Consider the following 21,985-nt stretch of genomic DNA (forward strand, 5'->3'; position numbering starts at 1 on the left):
CTGGCCGGGGCAGGCGTGGGCTCTGGCTCGCTGGCCGGGGCAGGCGTGGGCCGGGAGGCGGAAGCCTGTCTTCTCTTCCTCCTCCGGGCAGACGAAGTGGACCGTGCAGGCTCACTGACCAAAGCTGGCGTGAAGGGACGAACCACGGGCGAATGGAGGGTTACCACTGTGGGAGGGCTCTCCTCGATGACGCCCACAGTGAACGGCGAAGCGCAGATCAGCAGGGTCTCCTCAATGACGTCGAGGAGCGTCCAGCCGCGCGTCGTCGGTGGCAACCGTTCCTGGAGCGTACAACTCAGGTTGGCCCGAAAAAACGCCGCCAGGTCGGAGTCAGGGAAGTCAGTGGCATCCGCAATTGCGAGGAAATCGCAGATGTAATCCTCCACTGGACGGTTTCCCTGCATGAGGCTGAGCAGATGGCAGCTTGCCCGCAAGACCGCTGGATCCATGGTGGTCGTACGTTCTGTGATGACCAGGGAAGACAGACAAGAATGCGGATCCAAACGCGGGTTTTATTGGGGGATGACAAAATAAAAAAACATAAAAACAAAGCAAAATCCACTATGGGAAAAAACGGCAGGAACACTGGAACAGCAGGGGAACCTTGGACGGGCTGACGGACAACAGGGTAACCATGAAACGAATAACGGAAACACGGACAGAGAGCGGAAAACATACAACTGGACAGGAACACGGAAACGCTGTACTTACATTAACGAACGACCACCACAGAACAAACAGACAGGGCTTAAATACACAGACAGAGAACAAAGGAACCAATGAGCAAACAAACCCAATGACAGATTAACAAAGACATGTGATGGTAAAATAACGCTGTGACAGCGGTGATGAGGAGCGAGGATGAAGGGAAGTGTAGTTCTAACAGAGACAGTGAAACACAGGCGGGCAACAAGGAAGACATGACCAGGAGCGTGTTCGGTGAAACGGAAAACACGGGACGGGTAACAAGGAAGAGTGACATGGAACGTGACTGGCGAGGGTGAAACAGAAAACACGGGACGGACCACATGGAAACGTGACATGAACGTGACTAGAGAACACAAGTATCGTAACAATGCCACAAATGCTGTGCAGTGAACCAGGAATATTCCTTTAAGAAAAAAATGACTGGTCATATACTTCAACGTCTCAAATAGACTCATTTTAGCCAAAGTCTCAGACACTGAGAGGATGGTGATTATGGAGAATAGTAGATGTCCAGAGAGCCTTGGCCTTCTCTACAAGATCATATTGAATCCACACTGTTACAGGGGTCTCACAGCTCATAAAAGAGATTTATTATATAGGCAGGACTGTAATTGTCTCTGCCCTTTAGCAAACAAAAGTTGATCTTTTTTTGTTACCAGGTGGACTAAAGGCCTGGTGCGTGGTGATCGTTTTAATTAAAATGACTTTCTACATCTATGTCAGTAATGTCTTCATCATATTTCTCTCTTGCTCAGCTCAGGGGCAGCACATCAATTATGCCACATGTCTGTAGTAGCCAGTCTCTGTACTAACCTCCCCGTGATACTCCGTTTGTAAAAATAGATTTACATCTTGCCTTTTTGATGGATTGCCTCCAATTTGCGATAGCCCTCCCGGGAGAGGGTCTTGGACCGCCACCTTTTGAAATTCATTATCGCTCATAAATTAAGTGGGTGTCATTTTGTGGTAGTGCAGCTTCAGAGAGGCCAAGGGTTCTCTGTGCTGCTCCTCATTCATTCCTCCAATTTACGGCATGGTCGGGGTCACTTGCACTATGCACGCGCCACATGAAAGTTGCCGTCGACGTGAAGAAAGGAGCCCTGCTCTTGCATCGCTTTGCTCAATTCCTGTGCAGCATTGAGAGGGTGCTCTCAAAACCGTCTGACTGATTATACTCTCTGCTATAGCATGCTCTCTCGCCGCAGCTCGCGTCCTGGACAGCCTAGCTCAGCTGAGGGAGGGTATTTAGAATTTAAGTTATTTATTTATTTTAAACATCTAAATACTTGTTCTATTTCTGCTCTTTAAAGTCCATTTAAATTGTAGTTTGGGGGCTTGTAGTCCATGCCTGTTAGATAATCACCCCAAATTCCTATTACATTAGAGTGCAGCAATCTGGTTCTGGAAGTAAAAATCCCATACATTTTTTCCATAGGCAAATACAACTCATAAACCTTTAAAGACAGAACTTCCGTGAGCTCCGAGGTTGTTAATTGATGTTATGAACTACTGTTGAAGCCATTAGTACATGTTAGTTCAACTTAAATCATGAATAATTGAGGAATTCCTGGTGAAGAACTACATTACCCATGATCTTGAAGAGAAATCCACCAATCAGAGAATTGCAGACAATAAAGCACACCAAAAGAGCTCTGCAGTGACCGCCCATTCCCATAATGCTCTGTGAATGACGTATATGTCTGAATATTTTGTAATAAAATTTATTTTCTGCAAAAAAACTTCTGCAAAGAGCAACAATCACATTGAAATTTAGCTTTTCCTTTTGTGGAAAGCAATTCATTTGTCAGAATTTTTATTTTTGGGTGAACTATCCATTTCAATTTCTTTTCAAACAGAATGTTTCCCCTCAGAAAGATTCTTGATCTCATGGAATATCTCAATCTCATGAGGAGCTTTCCAGAGAAAATAAGAACTCAAATCAAGAACATTGGCATCTCAGTATAGGTCCATTTCTAACATCACTCTGTCTGTCTGTCTGTCTGTCGATAGCCCTTCCTGTCTGTACAGCTGAATAAAGGAGCTCTGGAGGTGCTGGTGTTCACAGGCAGCAGGAACCCACGGAGAGCTCTCAGAAAACCAGACAAGGGAATCCTGCATGATGGACGAGAACACTCACTGCGCATCCAGAGACTCCATGGATCGTAAGTCTGTCTTTCTTTGGGCCCATTTCATGCCTCTTGATGGATCAGATGGAAGTTCTTTTGGGTGTGTACATTGCATTTATACGTGGCCACATAAATGTGTCTAGACAAAACAGATAGTCATAATAATAAATCTCATCTTCTGTTCCCGCACATTATAAATGTTTCCTCCTGAGACCCCCGTGTGACTGCTGGGTGCATTTTCCATTTCCATTTTTGATTTGTAACTAGTAGCATAAAAAAAAAACTAAAAAAAACATTCTAGAGCAAATAGTTATCCTAAAAATTAATGTCATCATATGTGGGCAGTGACTTTACATTTTAAAGAATTCCAAGCTATAGAAAGTCAAATAGTTAATTATGTGTCCAGGAGTGTTGGTTATTCATGTTTTTGAGATGTTACAGACATTACATCAGACATGATCATACATAATTCTGATTCAAAGTAATGACCAGCATCATCCAATCACTGCCAACCATGTTCAAATAAAATGATCCATTATAAATTGTGAATCTATGTATTGATGATCATGTTGAGTGATCCAAACATCATCTGCAGCCTGAAACTGAACTTTTGATCAGATTTTAGGAGTGAACGCACTTAACTGCATAGAGAGATATAGGATGCTCCCTTGCTCCCTATTTAGTGAATGACTTAACCTCCAGTGTGATGTCTGTCTGCACTGGTCTCAGAACAGTTATAGGAGCGATATAGGATGTTCCCTTGCTCCCTATTTAGTGAATGACTTAACCTCCAGTGTGCTGTCTGTCTGCACTGGTCTCAGAACAGTTATAGAGAGCTATAGGATGCTCCCTTGCTCCCTATTTAGTGAATGACTTAACCTCCAGTGTGCTGTCTGTCTGCACTGGTCTCAGAACAGTTTGAAATGCACCTTATTCTCGATACACTCTTGGAAGAAAAGGTTCCAAATAGAACCCTAAAGGGTTCTATCGTTCACTTCATATCTGAAACCTCTAAAAGGTTATATATAGAGGCCTTTTTAAAGGTTCTATCAAGAGAACCATAAAGGTTTCTGTTTAGGGGTACCCAAAATGCAACCTAAACATTTTGTTTTTTGTTTTGTTTTGTAATGTATTTTATTGTTTTATTGCCAGAAGAACGTTCAATGGATATGAAAATTGAATAGTTCATATACTATATCACTAAGAAAGTGAAATAACCATATAAAAGACACTTAAGTATTATTTAGTAAAGCATTTTTAATAGTTATAAGCAATAATGAACACAATTAAATAACAATGCAATAGTTGTGAGAATTGACTTAATAAATCCACAGGTTTGTAATAATAAGCTAAAAGTTCATCAGCAGTAATATGAATTATATAAAAATCATAAACATTAAATAGTTTAACATTAAATATAAGTTATCATTATAACATAAGTAAGATTAATAAACAAGTAATAAACTAAGTAAAGATAAATAAAAACAATTGACCTATGAAAAGCTCTTAAACTATTTTAGCACTGGGGCAGATACAGAATCATTTTGTTTTCACTGGACTGACAAACAGAGTCAGACCATTATCTTTTGGATACAACAAATGAAACCAAACTTCACTTCACTTCAGCCGTCTCATGTCATCAGTTTGATGCGACTCTCTGAGGGGTCTGGACACCGTATGAAAATCAGGTTGAGGATGATGTGCTGAAGTATGTGAAACAATTCCTAGACCTGCTGTCAGTATTCAGAGTAATTAAAATACAAAGATATTGGTATCTCTCTAAACTATATCTTAATAACTTTCTCTGTATGAAGATGTATGAAGTAATGCTGCATTCCAGAGCCACTGCAAACAGAAATCAATCATTATTTAGTATCATAAAAACCTTAAAGGGTTAGTTCACCCAAAAATGAAAATGATCCCATAATTTACTCACCCTCAAGCCACCCCAGTTGTATATGACTTTCGTCTTTCAGCCAAACACAATCGGAGTTATATTAAAAAATATCCTGGCTCCTCCAAGCTTTATAATGGGAGTGAATGGTACCTTAGATTTTGAAGCCCAAAAAAGCACATCCATCCATCAAAATAGTAATCCACACGGATCCAGGGGGTTAATAAAGGCCTTCTGAAGTGAAGCAATATGTTTTTGTAAGAAAAATATACATATTTATAACTTTATAAACTATAATCACTGGCTTCTGGTAACGGCTGTCCTCGCACTCACAAGAGAGTCGATTCCCGGCATATGACGTAGGCGTATCGTAAGCTCAGGTGAGAAGTGACGGCTTAAACCGGAAGTGCATCAAAACACCCATTTTTAAGTATTACTCTTACATTTATAGTTTCTATTAATAAAATGTGCCTTGTATATGCCTTTTCATAATAATAGCCTAATAATAATAAAATACTATTATTATTTAAAACAAATATATTATTTTTCTTTTTTCTTACCAGATGAAGCTGAATTTGTAAGCTACATAACTGTGGAATATGTTGTTAATGTGGTTTCTCCTGGTATTTCAGATATTAATATCTGCATGAAACAGTATTTTCATTTGTCTGTGCATGTATACCAACATTATTCTAGAGGCAAGAGGTGTCAAGCAAAATGTGAAATGTCAAGCACACATTTTTGCAGTGAATAATAAATACAAATTCAAACATTAAAAGAAATGAAAATAAAATCAATATATCCTACAAACAGGTGAAAGTCCCATAAGACTATCAGGATCTTTTATGATAGGACTCCATTATTAGGTTAAATAATAATAATAATAATGATAAATAAATATTGTGCCTTGCCAGAGTTCAAGAACACTTACATTTTCAAATTTAGCACAGTTTAAAGAAGAAGAAGAAAAAAGCATGTTTCAGTTTCTTCTTTTTACATCAGGAGGAATATTATGAATAGATGAATACTCTGCGAAGCATTTAAACCTTTATGGAGCATTTGAACTTTAATTGTTTTCAGAATAAAGTCTTAACCAGTTAATTACCTTAATCGCTGTTGTGCATGTAAATGTGGTCAACTTTAAGAGATTATTATTTTGAAATAAACAAATGTGTGTTTGTGTAGATCTTTCACTGTGCAGGTGGATGAAGAACCGCTGATGCAGCAGGCGTTACCCAGCGATCTTCCCATGAGCATCCACCGTCTCTTCATCGGTGGAATTCCAGTTGACATAGAAACGGGTCTGCAGCGGCCCAACATGCCGTTTGAAGGCTGCATCTGGAACCTTCTGGTCAACACTGTGTATGTCTGCTCTACAAAACTCATTATTCATCTTTCATTACCTCGCGACACTCTTATAAAATAAAGGTTCTTCAATAGTTCAGCAGAGAACCGTCAAGAAGCCTAGCAAGAATAGCAACAACTGCGTGGATCTTTGGAGATTAAAAAAGTTCTTGATGTTTCTTTATAGGTTCTTCAGATCTGTGGAATGGTTTCTGGGTATTTTTAAAGCTCCAGTACATATATTTCTATAGAACTAGAAAATAAAAAAGTTTAGACCCACTTTATATTAGGCGTCTTTAACTACCTTGTACTTAAGTATTTGATACAAGGTACTTATTATGTACATACGTTTACAGTGGAAACAAATTACGTGAACCATTTGGAATTATCTGGTTTTCTGCATTGATTGGTCATAAAATGTGATCTCATATTCATTAAAGTCACAAGTATAGACAAACACAATATGTTTAAGCTAACAACACACAAACAACTATAATCATTCATGTCTTTATTGAACACATCCTATTAAACATTCACAGTGCTGTGGAAAAAGTATGTGAACCCTTAGATTTAATAACTGGTGATCCTCCTTAGACGGCAATAACCTCAACCAAGTGTTTCCTGTAGCAGCGGATTAGACCTGCACAACGTTCAGAAGGAGATTTGGACCATTTTACCTTACAGAACTGCTTTAGCTCAGACATATCAGGTCTGACTGGGATACTCCGAAAGGTGGATTTTCTTTTTTTTAAGCAATTCTACAGTGGATTTACTTAGATCACCCAACTTCTACTGAGCTTTAGCTTGCACACAGCAAGCCTGATATTATCCTGTAGAATATCTTGATAAACTTCATGTATGTATTCATGTTGGTGTGTGGTGCCCTTTTTACGCCATACATAGTAGGGGTGTAATGGTTGAAATTTCTCACAGTTCGGTTTGTATCACAGTTTAAGTGTCGGTTCATTATTTGTTATGTTAAGGGGAAAAAATATTACTGACAAATCCAAAGTAAAAATATTCTATTTAGTAACAGACACTTCAAGAAATTTGCCCTCACTACAAATCACTATGTTTTTACCACAGTAACCACAGTTGAAACATTGTATTTGTAGTAAAATCATAGTAACCACCAAATTAACATGATTACTGTCATAGTTACAATACTATAGGAAAATCAAGGTTACTATATGGAAACTACAGTATTACTGTTGTAAAACAATGGTTAATTCCATCAAAACCATGATTTCTGCTAAGAAAACCATGGGGACAACATTCCTTGTTATTACAGTCATGGTTACTACAATATTACTATAGTAAAACCATGATTAATTTTCGTTACGGTCCTTAACTAAAAAAAAACCTACCTCTAGCTATTAACTGAACATTTTAAATTAATACCTGCATTATTACGCTACATGCATATCATAAAGTGCATTTCAAACTGATTAAATGATGCAGGAGCTTATTTTCTCCGCTTGCATTTTGCCAACTAACACATGCAGAAACGGACAGCTTCTCTCGGTAGAAAGTTGATGCACATGAAACAGGTGTACCCACGGTACTAAATCATCTGTGGACAGATGAATATCTAAGCTCTTCAAAATAACTTTGTAACCCTTTCCAGCTTTATGCAAAGCAACAATTATTGACTGTAGGTCTTCTGAAATCTCTTTTTTGCAAGGCATGGTCCACGTCATATGATGCTTCTTGTGAATAGAAAATCTTGTTTCATTATTTGGATGAAACTCCTGAGTCTCCTGTGTCTAATTAGCTTTTGCTAATTTTATTAGCCTAGGGGTTCACTTACTTGTGAATGTTTAATGGATGTGTTCAATAATGGAAATATTATTTGATATTTGTGATGTATTCTTTACTTACACCAGAAGTCCTCCCGTGTGACATCATATCCTGGTTCTGTGCATTGTCCGAAAAAATGTGTGTGCTCAAAGCCCAGTGTGACTGCCCCTTTATCCTAAACCTTAACCCTTCCCATACCTCAATCTCAGTAGCAGCAAATGTGAATCTTGTGAGAATTTTGCAGAACAACATCTTGCTAAACATGCCCCGGGGGCCTGCCTATGTCGCCCATGCCTAAATCCACCACTGTTGTATTGTATGTATTTTAATGTTAGTACATAGTAGTTTAAGCCACTAAAGTGGGACCAACATTTCTTTGTTGGACTTAAAGTAACCGTGAAACAAACCTTAAAGCTTCTGGCTTTAACTGGAAACTTATTTAGAAATAATGTAGTCTAGCAAAAGTTAAAAATTCTTTTTTTTTTAAATGATTTTGTAATGTTATTAGCTGCAGATATTGAACCATTCTGTTGATTTAACTAAACATTGGTTAAGCATTCCTTGTGATCTCTTGGTTCGTAAAGCAAGTTTTGTTTTGTCTAAGCCATAAGAGTTCCTGAAAGTAATGTTAGTAAGTGACCACACTGTCATACAGATAAGCTCATGGCAAAGACATTAGCAACTCTTACAAGCAATTAGAGGTCACCTTTAACTGCACAAGATAAATGTACACTACTCACTGTAATATGTCACAACTCTATTGTACTACACTGACTCTTCCAGTGGTTTTCACACAGAGAAAATTTCAGCGACTGGTGTAAACATTGACCCATTTTTTCCCAAGCCTCCCGTGGCGCTATATTAAAGGTCTTGTTTTCCTTCCAGTGCAGTTTTGAGTTGCTGTCATAAGCTAAATGCTGTATGACATTAATAATCACAGTTTTTCTTGCTCTAATGAGGAGCATGAATCTCTGTCAGTGGGCTGTGTGTCTTTTCCACTACAGTGAACCCCATTGCCCTCTACCAGATTAATTTAAATGAGTCTGTCCTTGCTTATAAGAGTGTTCATTATTCACCTGATTGGAGTCACGTTATGTCATCGGTCCCTCACATAAAACTGTGTCTTGTGTCTGTCGATGAAACAGCCCTGTGGATTTCTCCCAACCAATCGCCTTTGAGAACGCAGAGATTGGTCAGTGCCCTGACTTGGCTCCACCCCCTCCCCCACCAGAGATTCCTGAAGAAGAAGAGGAGGAGGAAGAGGCTTCATCCAAACCAGCGCTCACACCAGAACCAGCTAAGCCACCACCATCCTCCACTGTACGTCCTGACAGGGGCATTGTGTGTAGAGAGTGCCATCTGACAGTTTAACACAGGCTACAATTTACATACTTATATTTTGCACTAAACGTTTATTCTTTATGTGGAGATGGGTGAGTACCCTAACAAAATAAATAGCTTAAACAAGACTAAGATAGTTTGATGGTTTAGTTGGTCTTCCAGCCTAGCCAGCAGAAAAGTGCCCAAAATACCTCTAAAACCAGCAAACCACACCAGTCTGACCAGGTTGGTAGACCCTCTAAAACCATCAAAGCATCTTAAAAAAAATGATCTTTTTTCTTTTTTTAAGCAGGGTAAAATATTTGTTTATTACAAATGTTTTTCTTTATATTTAGACCTAAATAAAATCAGCTTAAACCAGTTGAAGATAGTTTGCTATTCATAGCTGGTTTGGTACAGTCTAGCTGGTCTCCCCAATGTACCAAGCTGGTGTTGAGCTGGTTTATTTGGTCGATCCACTGGTCTTAGAGCCAGACCATCAAACTCTTTTAGGCTGGTTTAAGCTGGGGGGTCAACAGGGTAAGACATTCATGATTTTCACATTTATTTCAATTTTTACTTCAATTTTACACCTGCTGTAAATCATCTTAAAGGTCCCCTGACATGCTTCTTTTTGTAGGCTTTGATATAGGCCTTAGTGGTCCCTAGTACTGTATCTGAAATCTCTTTTACAAAATTCAGCCTTGGTACAGAATTATAGCCACTACAAGCCAACCCATAATGAGCTTTCCTTCAGACGTGCCGTTTCGGTGTCTGCAGTTTTAAATGCTAATGAGGAGGAGAAAGGTGGGGCAAGGTGTAGTGTGGGTGTGGTCTTGACCAGCTTGCGGCAACGGTAACATGCATGTTTACATTGGATATATTGCAATGGCACTTAGACACGCAGTCGTTCAAGCGTTTCAGTTTGAATCAGAATCAGAATGAGCTTCATTAGCCAAGTGTGTGCAGATAGCATGGGGAAAAAACTGTTTTTTTGTGCCTAACGTTAGATGTTCTAGTACGCAGAGATATGAAACGTCTGTAATTATGTAAACATATCACCAACAGGAGAACGGATATCCAAATAACAAAGAAGTGTACAACACTTGCGTTACAGTGTGTGTATTCACACATATACCTGATGCTATCTACCTTTACATTAGCGACAGTAACTCGGCTGTTAGCTGCATAGCTAATGTTACAGCCACATTCTACGTGTAACAAGCTAGGTAACCATAAATAGTAAAGCAACACAATTATATATAATTAGTTGACTTACTTGTCCGAGGTTTGAAGGTGAGCCAAAGAGAGTTGGTACTGATCCAGACTTCAGTTTCAGACGTTCAGCATGCCCAGCTCTGAACTGACCCATGTTTTGAAAACAGTCGTCTGTGAAATGTTTGGCGCAGACATACAAAAATTTGGTGTGTTGTGTCAGTGCATTCCCAGAGTAAATGAAATTTATCCATTGATCCTTCTGGGGATTGGATGAAGGAAGTAAAAAAAGACTTCTGTGATCATTTGTGCATTCAATTATTGAGCAACTTTTGTGCTTCAATCGGTCACACGCCATGATATCTCTCGAGGATAAACTAAAATCGCGCGCGTTCGTACTTCCTAGCTCAGATTCTCTGGGCGGGCAAAGCAGAGAAAAATGGGAGGTAACCTTTCCCCCGTATGACGTCATACAGGGGAGATTCAAGATCAGCCTGTCTGAGATCTCATTTTCTCACAGGCAGAGAAAGATAGCCAAAACTCGGTTTACACTGACTGAAATTTCTAGACACGAGAGGACCAAATACAGGCTAGGGGAACTAATATTAATGTTTAGCAAAGGCGTTGTGGGCAATATTTGCCGAAAAAGCATGCAAGGATGCACACTTTGAAAATTTACTGGCAATAGCACACCACTAGGACACCTTTGACATACTATTTTGAAAGCACTTCAGTTTGGGACGTGCTAATTTTACACTCACACAATATTTAGGATAAACCGATGACTACATTAGGTTTAGAAAAAGAACTATAGGAAATGGAGTGAAGGGCAGAGAGAAAAGAGGATCAAGGAAGTGAGAGAGAAAGAGAGCACAAGGGCTGCAGTAAAATATGGAGCAGTTTTCCAGGCCATTAGCCACAAAGATGAGTTGAATACAAGGCTTATAGAGAGATTGATTGAGAGAGAGAGAGAGAGAGAGAGAGAGAGAGAGAGAGAGATCTATTCTAGCTGTGCTGCTGTAGTTTATGTACTGCTTGCCTCTTTTATCACAGATTCTGTTTGGCAGCTAACGCTAACAACATTAGCACCTCTGCCAATCTCTCCTTCAGGTGCTAATTCTGTTCTAATCCTTACTGTACATACATTTCCATACGTTTGGGTAGACACTGAAATGTACAATATCAACACATTGACAGCACATACAACATAAACCCTTTTGCAGACGTTTAGAGGTGTACAAAGGTTTACAAATCCTTTGAAGACTGGTTGGAATGTCCTAATATTTGTCTTAAAGTACATACATAAAGAGATTACGTTTTACATGTTGTCCATATGTTAATGTTGCATTCTTCATACATTCACTAAAAATCACATTGACACCAGTTTATTAAAAGTCATTGAGTCTAAATGGTTCAGAAAACTGAAGTAAAAAAAAATACTGTCTATGTTGGCAGATTACTGTTTTCTGACAGCCTGTGTTTGTGTGGCTATCTGAGGATACTATGTAGTACATGAACAGTCTTGTACTACAATACCTTTGTAATAGAAATTTACTATAGAACAGTTTTTAGGCAGTATCTAAATCTGTCCAGGACCATGTTTCTTTTCTTTTTACTTTTATTTGTATTTAGTACACTATAATGCTCTCATGCGCTGATTATGACTGACAAATGACATTTATATTTCTCTATAGTTTGTGTGATTTTTGTAAAAGCTTTACCTGCAGTACTTTACCTGATTTCTAATGTCCTTAAGCAGCTTCATTGTCTCTGTCTGCTGCTGTCATTCTGCTGCTCTTAGGCCACGCCCCCTGCAGAGGTCATCCCCATCCCAGACTCGCCCTCAAAAGTCAAAGAACCAATGGTATTAACTGCTTTACTCACACCAGCACATGCCCAAACACACAATATTGAATTGTCATTATTTGGGGGCCTTTCTCAGCAAATGTTGCAATTAATTCGGTATGTTAATTTGATTAAATGTAAATGTAAACAACCCTATTTATAATGATAGTAAAGATTTTTGCGTCAAAACAGTCATCATTTTGTTTCTCACGACTATAGATATTATTCAAAGTAGCGCCATCTTGGATTTTTGATGGAAATAAAACAAGACTGTGAGGGATTGACATACCCTCTGTTTAATGACATGCATGGTATAAAACTATCAAAAAGCTCCTAAATCACTTCTAATTTTGAACTTCTTGAAAAGATTGAAACATGCAGAGAAATATAAAAATGCACTGTACACATCAGTACCAGTAAAAACATCATTCTCATCAAATAGCCATCTGTCATATATTGTTGGATAGCTCTCAAAGAGTAGAATACAACCAGTCTATTTGTTTTACTCACAGACAAAAATATAGCAAGTAAAAGCAAAGTATGTGTTTTTGACAATTATGTTAGTGTTTTTTATATGCTGCATTTTCACACAAAAAATGAACGGAACATGAAATTGTGAACAAGGTCATTATTTTCCAAAGAGCCCACACAAGGTAATCAGCTGCATAGATCATTAGATAATCCACACAAAGCACCATGTTACATATGACCACCAGGAGATGGCGTCAAGTACATGACACAGACTCAATGATGACTCAAATGACACAGAATGAATCTCGTTTTGTGCAATCTCATTACTAAAATCATGTCTGCATGCTATGCAAACCTTTAGTCATTGTTGTGTTTGCATGTGTAATTTGTTCTTATGTTGTTGTTTTTTTGGAGTCTTTTGGACACATGGAGAAGTTTTTGGACGCTATGATAAATTATATTAGTAATGCTATAACCTTTGATTGCTTTGTCGTACCAACACAACATTTTCTCAGAAACAGTTCACATGATTGGGAATAAAACAAAATAAATTTTTTGGAGCCACCTTATTTACACCCAAAAATATACACAGATCAAACAAAACATTAAAATAACCTGCCTAATATCATGTAGGTCCCACACGTGCCACCAAAACAGCTCTGACCCGTCAATGAATGGACTTCATAAGACCTCTGAAGGTGTCCTGTGGTATCTGGCACCAAGACATTAGCAGCAGTTCCTTCAAGTACTGTAAGTTGCGAGGTGGGGCCTCCATGGATCAGACTTGATGATCCAGCACATCTCATAGATGCTCAATCCGATTGAGATCTGGAGAATTTGGAAGCCAAGTCAACGCCTTGAACTCTTTGTCATGTTCCTCAAACCATTCCTGGACAAGTTTTGCAGTGTGGCAGGGCGCATTATACCACTGAAAGAGGCCACTGCCAACAGGGCATTGCCACATATTGGTGTATGTGGTCTGCAGCAATCTTTAGGTAGGTGGTACGTGTCAAAGTAACATATTCATGAATGCCAGTACCCAAGTTTTCCCAGCTGAACATTGCCCAGAGCATCACAGTGCCTCTGCCAGCCTGCCTTCTTCTCATAGTGCATCCTGCTGCCATGTCTTCCCCAGATAAACAATGCACACGCACCCGGCCGTCCACCTGATCTAAAAGAAAACCTGATTCATCAGACCAGGCCACCTTCTTACACTGCTCCATGGTCCAGTTCTGATGCTCACATGCCCATTGTAGGCTCTTTTGGCGGTGGACAGGGGTCAGCATTTTGTGCTACAGTAGCTATTCTGTGGGATCGGGCCAAACGGGCTAGCCTTCGCTCCCCATGCGTATCAGTGAGCCTTGAGCGTCCATGACCCAGTTGTTTAGCCATCACAATTTGGCCATTGTCAAAGTTGCTCAGATTCTTACGCTTGCCCATTTTTCCTGCTTCCAATACAGGAAGTTCAAGAACTGACTGTTCACTTGCTGCCTAATATATCACACCCCTTGACATGTGCCATTGTAACGAGATAATAAATGGTATTCACTTTACCTGTCGGTGGTTTTAATGTTGTGGCTGATCAGTGTATAATGTCAAATACATTTATTTTATTTTTTTGCTCCATTTTTTTATTTATTTTGCACTTTCGTAGGCTAAGAGTCTCCGAATGTATCATGATCTATATCATGATCACACTCATAAACACTCATCGTGGGGTTCAAAAATCTTTTCAATCTATTCAAAGGATTTTGCAGGTGCGATTCACCGAAAAGGACTAAATAGTTAATCGGCTTGTGATGAGCGAATGGCTTGCACGCTCAGTGTGAGTCTCGTCACACTTTAATAGTGTTTAGTCTTCCATTCAACTGATGAAAACACGCTGCGTGATAATGAGGAAGAATTACATCAAGATGTAGATTGCAATGCAGGTGCAAAAAACTTCTTACGAATAAAATTATCAACTTCTCTCTCACTGTTGCTTGTGTGCTAGTGATTACACTATTACAATGACATAATAACAGAAATATTTATAATTCCACACAATTTTGTGATCGGTAATCAAATAAGCAAATTTTTGACATTAACTGTGTTTACTCATTTTGTACAAAAGAACAGGTTTTCTTTCATTAAAGCACTTTCACATGATGCTCTGTGAGAATTCACATGCAGGATCAGCATTATATCATAATCATCAGGTTTTGGACACATTTTTCACTCAAACTGTTATACTGATATTATAATTTGTAATTAAAAATAAACGATTAAATTAGAAAAATGCTAAATAGAAATATTCTCTATAGTCTCGGCACTCCATGTCAAAAAGTTTGCCAACCCCTGATCTGTATCATTAAAAAATGTGAAAAGTTATCTTTACAGTGATACCAAACACTTGACACTTTCACATTACATCAAGCTCTTCTCAGAAGATTATAGAAAATGTGATTCCTCGTGATATGACCCCCTTACATGTGCTCGCATATTTGTGTGTGTTCATATAGATCTTACATTACATTACCGAGTGTACTTCCATAAGCTTTTCTCTGGCGCCATCTACTGTTTTTAAATAGCAAAATAAAAGTCTAACTTTTTTTATTCTTGTTATAGTTTCTGTACTGTGTTTTCTTTGTGTTTATTGACAAGAATCTTGTGTTTAATGTTTTGTTGGGTCAGATTTATGCAATATTTAGCATTTGATTGACATTTGCTCTGTCCAATCACACAGGTTTCCTGTGCAGCAGAGGCAGAGCCTGTAGTCCTGGAATTGGCTAAACAGTTTGGTCTGACCAAAAACAGTCACATGGCCTATGAGTTTGATGACAGAAAAGTTAAGAACAGGTGAGAATAACATATCATCATCATCATCCTTCTTGTTCTAATCCTTACTGTACATACGTTTGGGTAGACACTGAAATGTACAATATCAACACATTGACAGCACCTACAACATAAACCCTTTTGCAGACGTTTAGAGGTGTACAAAGGATTACAAATCCTTTGAAGACGGTTGGAACGTCCTAATATTTGTCTTAAAGTACATACATAAAGAGATTACGTTTTACATGTTGTCCATATGTTAATGTTGTATGTTTCAATAACAATTAGTACTAGCGAGACCACTTACAATGTCCTTACAATATAAAATACTCTTGGAATAATGAGATCAATGAAGCTGTTATGATAGATGGATGTGTGTGTGTGTGTGTGTGTGTGTGTGTGTGAGCGTGTATTTATCACTTTGTGGGGACCAAATGTCCCCATAAGGATAGTAAAACCCTAAATTTTTGACCTTGTGGGGACATTTTGTCGGTCCCCATGAGGAAAACAGCTTATAAATCATACTAAATTATGTTTATTGAAAATGTAAAAATGCAGAAAGTTTTCTGTGAGGGTTAGGTTTAGGGGTAGGTTTAGGTTTAGGGGATAGAATATAAAGTTTGTACAGTATAAAAACCATTATGTCTATGGAAAGTCCCCATAAAACATGGAAACACAACTGTGTGTGTGTGTGTGTGTGTGTGTGTGTGTGTGTGTGTGTGTGTGTGTGTGTGTGTATCACTTTGTGGGGACCAAATGTCCCCATAAGGATAGTAAAACCCGAACTTTTTGACCTTGTGGGGACATTTTGTCGGTCCCCATGAGGACAACATCTTATAAATCATACTAAATGATGTTTTTTGAAAATGTAAAAATGCAGAAAGTTTTCTGTGAGGTTTAGGTTTAGGGGTAGGGTTAGGTTTAGGGGATAGAATATAAAGTTTGTACAGTATAAAAACCATTATGTCTATGGAAAGTCCCCATAAAACATGGAAACACAACATGTGTGTGTGTGTGTGTGTGTGTGTGTGTGTGTGTGTGTGTGTGTGTGTGTGTGTGTGTGTGTGTGTGTGTGTGTGTGTGTGTGTGTGTGTGCGTGTGCGTGCAGGTTGATCATCGAGTTTGAGATGCGGACAGAAGCAGACTCTGGTCTGGTGTTTTACATGGCCAGAATAAACCACGCTGACTTCGCCACTATCCAGGTGAAGGAGGGAATGGCTCACCTGAGCTACGATCTGGGCAGCGGGAACACATCCGTTAGCGTGCCACGCATCATCAACGACGGACAGTGGCACAAGGTCAGAGTTTTGGCCTTTGACCTCTGAGACCTCCACAATATTCAGATTAGTGGTCAACAAATATGTTTGTTTAATGGCAATGATTTTTAATGCCTATAGTTATTTATTCATAGAGTACTTAAAATGTAATAGATAACAAAGTAAATTCTGGTAGTTTCTCTCAGTTTCAGTTTGCTTTGTTACACATTATAATTAACTCATTAAATTGTTCTTTCAAAACAAGTTCAAAACACTGTTACATTTCAAATGTTACAAAGTTGCAAGAATGATCACAGCAAAAATGCCTAATAACGGCCTTAGTTACCAAATATTGTTCTAGCACACCACATGCTGTGAGAGTTTTAAGACAATGACATCTACTCAAAAGCAAGTGTTCAGTGCTGCTCTTTCTGTGCATAGATCCGTGTGTTGAGAGAGAAGCAGAGAGGAATTCTTACCATCGATGGCCGATACTCCAAACATACCATCAGCCCAAAGAAAGCAGATATTCTGGACGTTGTGGGAATGTTGTATGTGGGGGGTTTACCTCTCAATTACACCACCAAACGCATCGGGCCTGTGAGTATACACCTACACACAGCAGTCAATCTCACAATTACACACCATTACACATATTCAGAATATTTTTATATTAGTTTAAACATAAATGTTAGGGCTCTCATTTCATTAAAATGTATAATTGAATTAATTACATGAAATGCCGCCACATATACAATTAGGCTATTTGCTGAGAAAGGCTCCCAAATAATAATTCAAATAAATATATTTGCAGTGGCATGAAAAAATATGTGAACCCTTGGATTTAATAACTGGTCGATCCAACCAAGTGTTTCAGGTAGCTGCGGATTAGACATGCACAACATTCAGAAGGAATTTTGTATCATTCATCCTTACAGAATGTGAACGGCACTCTTGGGGTCATTCCACAGCATCTCTATTGGGTTCAGGTCTGGACTCTGACTGGGACACTCCGAAATGTGGATTTTCTCTTTTTGAAGTCATTCTATAGTGGATTTACTTTGATGTTTAGAGTCACTGTCCTGCTGCATCACCAAACTTCTACTGAGCTTTAGCTGGCGCACAGCAACCCTGATATTATCCTGTAGAATATCTTGATAAACTTGATGATGGCAAGCAGTTTAGGCCCAGAAGCGGCAAAACAGCCCCAAATCATGATGCTACCTCTATCGTACTTCACCGATGGAATGATGTTTTCATGTTGGTATGCAGTGCCCTTTTTACGCCATACATAGTGCTGCGTGTTCTTCCTAAACAATTCAACCTTAATTGCATCAGTCCACAAAACATTTTCCCAGCAGCGTTGTGGAGTGTCAAGGTGGTCTTTGACAAACAGATATTTTGCACAGAAATGTTTTTTGTTGGAAAGCAGCATCTTCCTTTGTGATGTCCTGCCATGGACACCATACCTGTTTCATGTTTTCCATATAGTAGACTCATGAACAGAGATGTTAACCAGTTCCAATGATTCCTTCAAGTCTTCAGCTGTCACTCTAGAGTTCTTTATTACCACATTGAGTATTCTGCTGTGTGCCCTTTGAGTTATCTTAGCTGGACGACCACTTCTAGGGAGAGTACCCACAGTTCTAAATCATCTCTATTTATAAATGTGGACAGATGAATATCTAAGCTCTTCAGGATAGCTTTGTTACCCTTTCCAGTTTTATGCAAAGCAACAATTCTTGATCGTAGGTCTTCTGAGATGTTTTTTTTTGTAAGGCATGTTAAATGTCAGATGATGCTTCTTGTGAATAGTAAACTCAAAATGTTTGAGTGCTTTTTTATAAGTCAAAGTATCTCTAACCCACACCTCAATCACGTTTTATGAATTGGATGCCAGGTTAGCCAACTCCTGACTCTAATTAGCTTTATCCTAATGGTCTATATACTTTTTCCACAGCACTGTGAATGTTTAAATAAATGTGTTCAATAAAGACATAAAAGATTGTAATTGTTTGTGTGTTTTTAGCTTAAACATATTGTGCTGATCTATACTTGTTACTTTAATGAAGATGAGATCACATTTTATGATCAATTTATGCAGAAAACCAGCTAATTCCAAAAGGTTCACATACTTTTTCCACAGTACTGTGAATGTTTAATAGGATGTGTTCAATAAAGACATAAAAGATTGTAATTGTTTGTGTGTTGTTAGCTTAAGCACATTGTGCTGATCTATACTTGTTACTTTAATGAAGATGAGATCACATTTTATGACCAATTTATGCAGAAAACCAGCTAATTCCAAAGGGTTCACATACTTTTCTTGCCACTGTATAAAATATTATGTCTATGATAAATATAATAATTCAGAAATTCAGATTGAAATATATTGCATTATTGTAGCAGATGAGTAAAGCATTGATTAGACAATATAAAAAAGTGGCTTTAGAAGTCAACATATTGTTTGTTTTTCTCCCATATATCACAAGCCTACTGGCAACAGCAATCTAGAGTCCATCTATTTGTACTGTTCTTACAGGAAACGCTCACATTCTGTCTGTGCTATTTTTAATTGTCGAACAATTTACATGTGCATCAGACGGATGCTTTTGGAGCATTTTTTTTAGCATCAGACAAAAACGCTCTGTTTTTAGGACTCTGTATCAAGTTTAAAGTGGCATTTTAATGGCGTCTGGACATCCCTACATTCCGTTGTGTTTCGTCCAGCTGTCAAGAACGTGTCCTGTGTGAGCAGCTCTCATTCTGTGTCTGCACTGCTTGTGAAGTTTGTTGTGGCGCGCTGACTGCCCCCTGCTGACACTCCTCTTAAAAACACAACGTTACATGTTCTTCAAGCTTGAATTGTTCCGATGATAGAAAACGTCTAGGTTACTATTATAACCTCCTTTCCCTGATGGAGGGAACGAGACATTGTGTCGAAGAAGGAACATCTCTGAACTTGAGAAAAGGCCAATGAGAAATTGGCAGACAGAATTTGCATGTCCCGTCCCTGGACATACGGGTATAAAGGGAGGGAAATGTGTCCGTCCATTCAGGATTTTGCCCTGAGGAGCTGAGAATGAGGTTCGGCCATAACAGTGGCTCAGTTCAGCGTCATGGCCAGGAGGACACAATGTCTCATTCCCTCCATCAGGGAACAGAGGTTTCAATAGTAACCTAGACATTCCCCGTCTGTCGCTCACTTCGATGTTGTGTCTACACTAGGGGTCTATATTTAATCATGCTATGCGCTGAACCGTGTACGTGTGCTGCTGATGCAGGTGTGGGCAGGCAGTTGCGTACCCTTCCCCAAGGCCACATAAAATCATCATAAACCATCCAATCCATCTTAATGCTATCACAAGCATCGGGGAAGGCGTTCTTTTCCAACTTCTATTCTTTAAGGGGGAAAAAGACCCTGCGGAGACCACCACCTTCCCAGGCTGGTAGATCCTACCTGCTGAGAGGGAGGAGTTGCTACAAACACGGTGACCAGGGGGAAGCAAGGACTGCCCAAGGGAGACGCGGAATCCGCTCGCAAGGGGACTGTACCGCGGAAAATACACACAGGGGGATTAATTCACACGGGTCCCGTCCTGTGGAGCACCTATTCCAGTACAGAGTAGTTTCAGTACTCGTAGTGGGTATGGTCGGGGAATTCCTCAGCTGAATTCGTGGACCAGAGGGCTAGGGAGGACTCATCCAGGGAGCCAAGTTAGTGGGATCTCCTAGGATAAGAGCGCACGTGATTGCCTCAGTGAAGGGGAAAGGCGCTAGGTGCAAGCGGTATACCCGGTCAGTTGTTCCGCGTTACAGAGTTCTACCGACTTGGACCTGAGAAAACACGGGACGAGACCAACTCAGCCCTGAGATTTTAAAATCTCGTAAAGGTATTGTGTGTTGCCCAGCCCGCTGTTCTGCATATGTCTGCTAGAGAGGTGCCATTGGCCAGTGCCCACAAGGATGTTACACTTCTCGTAGAGTATGCTCAAACTCGTAAGGGGCCAGGCACGGCCTGGTTGTGACTGGGAGCGCACGCTGCTTTGGCGATTTATTTGCGCTACCGTCGTGGTGCTTTCCCCGAATTAGTGGGAGGAGCCTCCGTAGGGCACGAAATACAGCCAGCAACTCTAGGCAGTTGATGTGCCAACACAGCGGTGGCCCTTTCCAGGAGCCAGTGGCTGCGTGCCCATTGTACATGGCGCCCCAACCCTGTTTGTAGGCGTCTGTGGTGACCAGAACGTGTCAGGACACCTGCTGTAAGGGGACTCCTATCCGTAGAAACAGAGGTCTGTCCAGGGTTTGAATCTGGTGGCAAGTGGGGGTGATAAACACACGGTGTGTGTCGCGGCGCCATGCCCATCACTGGACTCAAGTATGGAGCCAGTGCTGAAGCAGTCTCATATGCATCAACCCCAGCGGCGCAACCACCGCAGAGGATGCCATATGCCCCAGGAGCCTCTGGAAATTTTTTAGAGGAACCGCCGTGCCTGGCTTGAACAAGGTGAGGCATTTCAGCACTGACTACGTGCGCTCGTTGGTGAGGCGCTCTACCATTGAGACTGAGTCCAACTCCATGCTGAGAAAAGAGATGCTCTGAACCGGGGCGAGCTTGGTCTTTTCCCAGTTGACCTGAAGCCCTAGGCGGTTGAGGTGCCTGAGCACCTGGTCCCTGTGGGCGCATAGTAACTCTCGGGAGTGGGCCAGGATGAGCCAGTTGTCGAGGTAGTTGAGTATGTGGATGCCCACTTCCCCTAGCACCTCCGGGAAGAAAGGAGCCGGGGGGGGGCGTGGCTGTGAGTTGTGCCCTGACCCGGGGAACCAATTGTTTAGCCGTGAGGGGGGAGACAGAGGGTTCCAGTCCTGCCCTGCACTCACGGCGGTCCGGGCAGGCATAGCGGACATCTGCGCGTACCCATAGGTGGCAGTCCAGTGGAGTTGTCATTATCACACACCACTGTGACACTCTCCGATGAGGTCTGAGGGAGTAAACAGACTGGCTGTGAGATGAGCCACTCTCACCTCGAGCCCGAACGGAAGCAAACGAGCGTGCTGGGGAGCGGGTGGTTCGTAGGGATTTACCCGGCGAAACCGGGCCTGCTGTATGACCCAAATCGCCTTCATCGCCAGCTGCGCCGGCCCCAATCCCATAGAAAGGAGGTGTTGCACAGGGGCGGCTGAAGTGG

The 21,985-nt window shown here is 40.3% G+C and overlaps 1 protein-coding gene across 4 annotated transcripts in view; it reads left to right on the top strand.

The window, feature by feature from the left end:
- Positions 1 to 21,985, top strand: part of lama2 (laminin, alpha 2) — a 385,152-nt gene that overhangs the window by 355,185 nt on the left and 7,982 nt on the right. For 3 of the 4 annotated variants that reach the window (XM_052095596.1, XM_052095597.1, XM_052095598.1), the window contains 7 exons: positions 2,719 to 2,870; positions 5,914 to 6,090; positions 9,018 to 9,192; positions 12,209 to 12,271; positions 15,449 to 15,561; positions 16,649 to 16,838; positions 17,238 to 17,396. In XM_052095596.1, coding sequence (XP_051951556.1) covers positions 2,719 to 2,870; positions 5,914 to 6,090; positions 9,018 to 9,192; positions 12,209 to 12,271; positions 15,449 to 15,561; positions 16,649 to 16,838; positions 17,238 to 17,396 — 1,029 coding nt within the window. The remainder of the gene's footprint in view (positions 1 to 2,718; positions 2,871 to 5,913; positions 6,091 to 9,017; positions 9,193 to 12,208; positions 12,272 to 15,448; positions 15,562 to 16,648; positions 16,839 to 17,237; positions 17,397 to 21,985) is intronic. The other variant, XM_052095599.1, reaches the window with a different exon arrangement.

The sequence above is a fragment of the Xyrauchen texanus genome, chromosome 28 (assembly GCF_025860055.1).
Source record: "Xyrauchen texanus isolate HMW12.3.18 chromosome 28, RBS_HiC_50CHRs, whole genome shotgun sequence".
Taxonomy (NCBI): Eukaryota; Metazoa; Chordata; class Actinopteri; order Cypriniformes; family Catostomidae; genus Xyrauchen; species Xyrauchen texanus.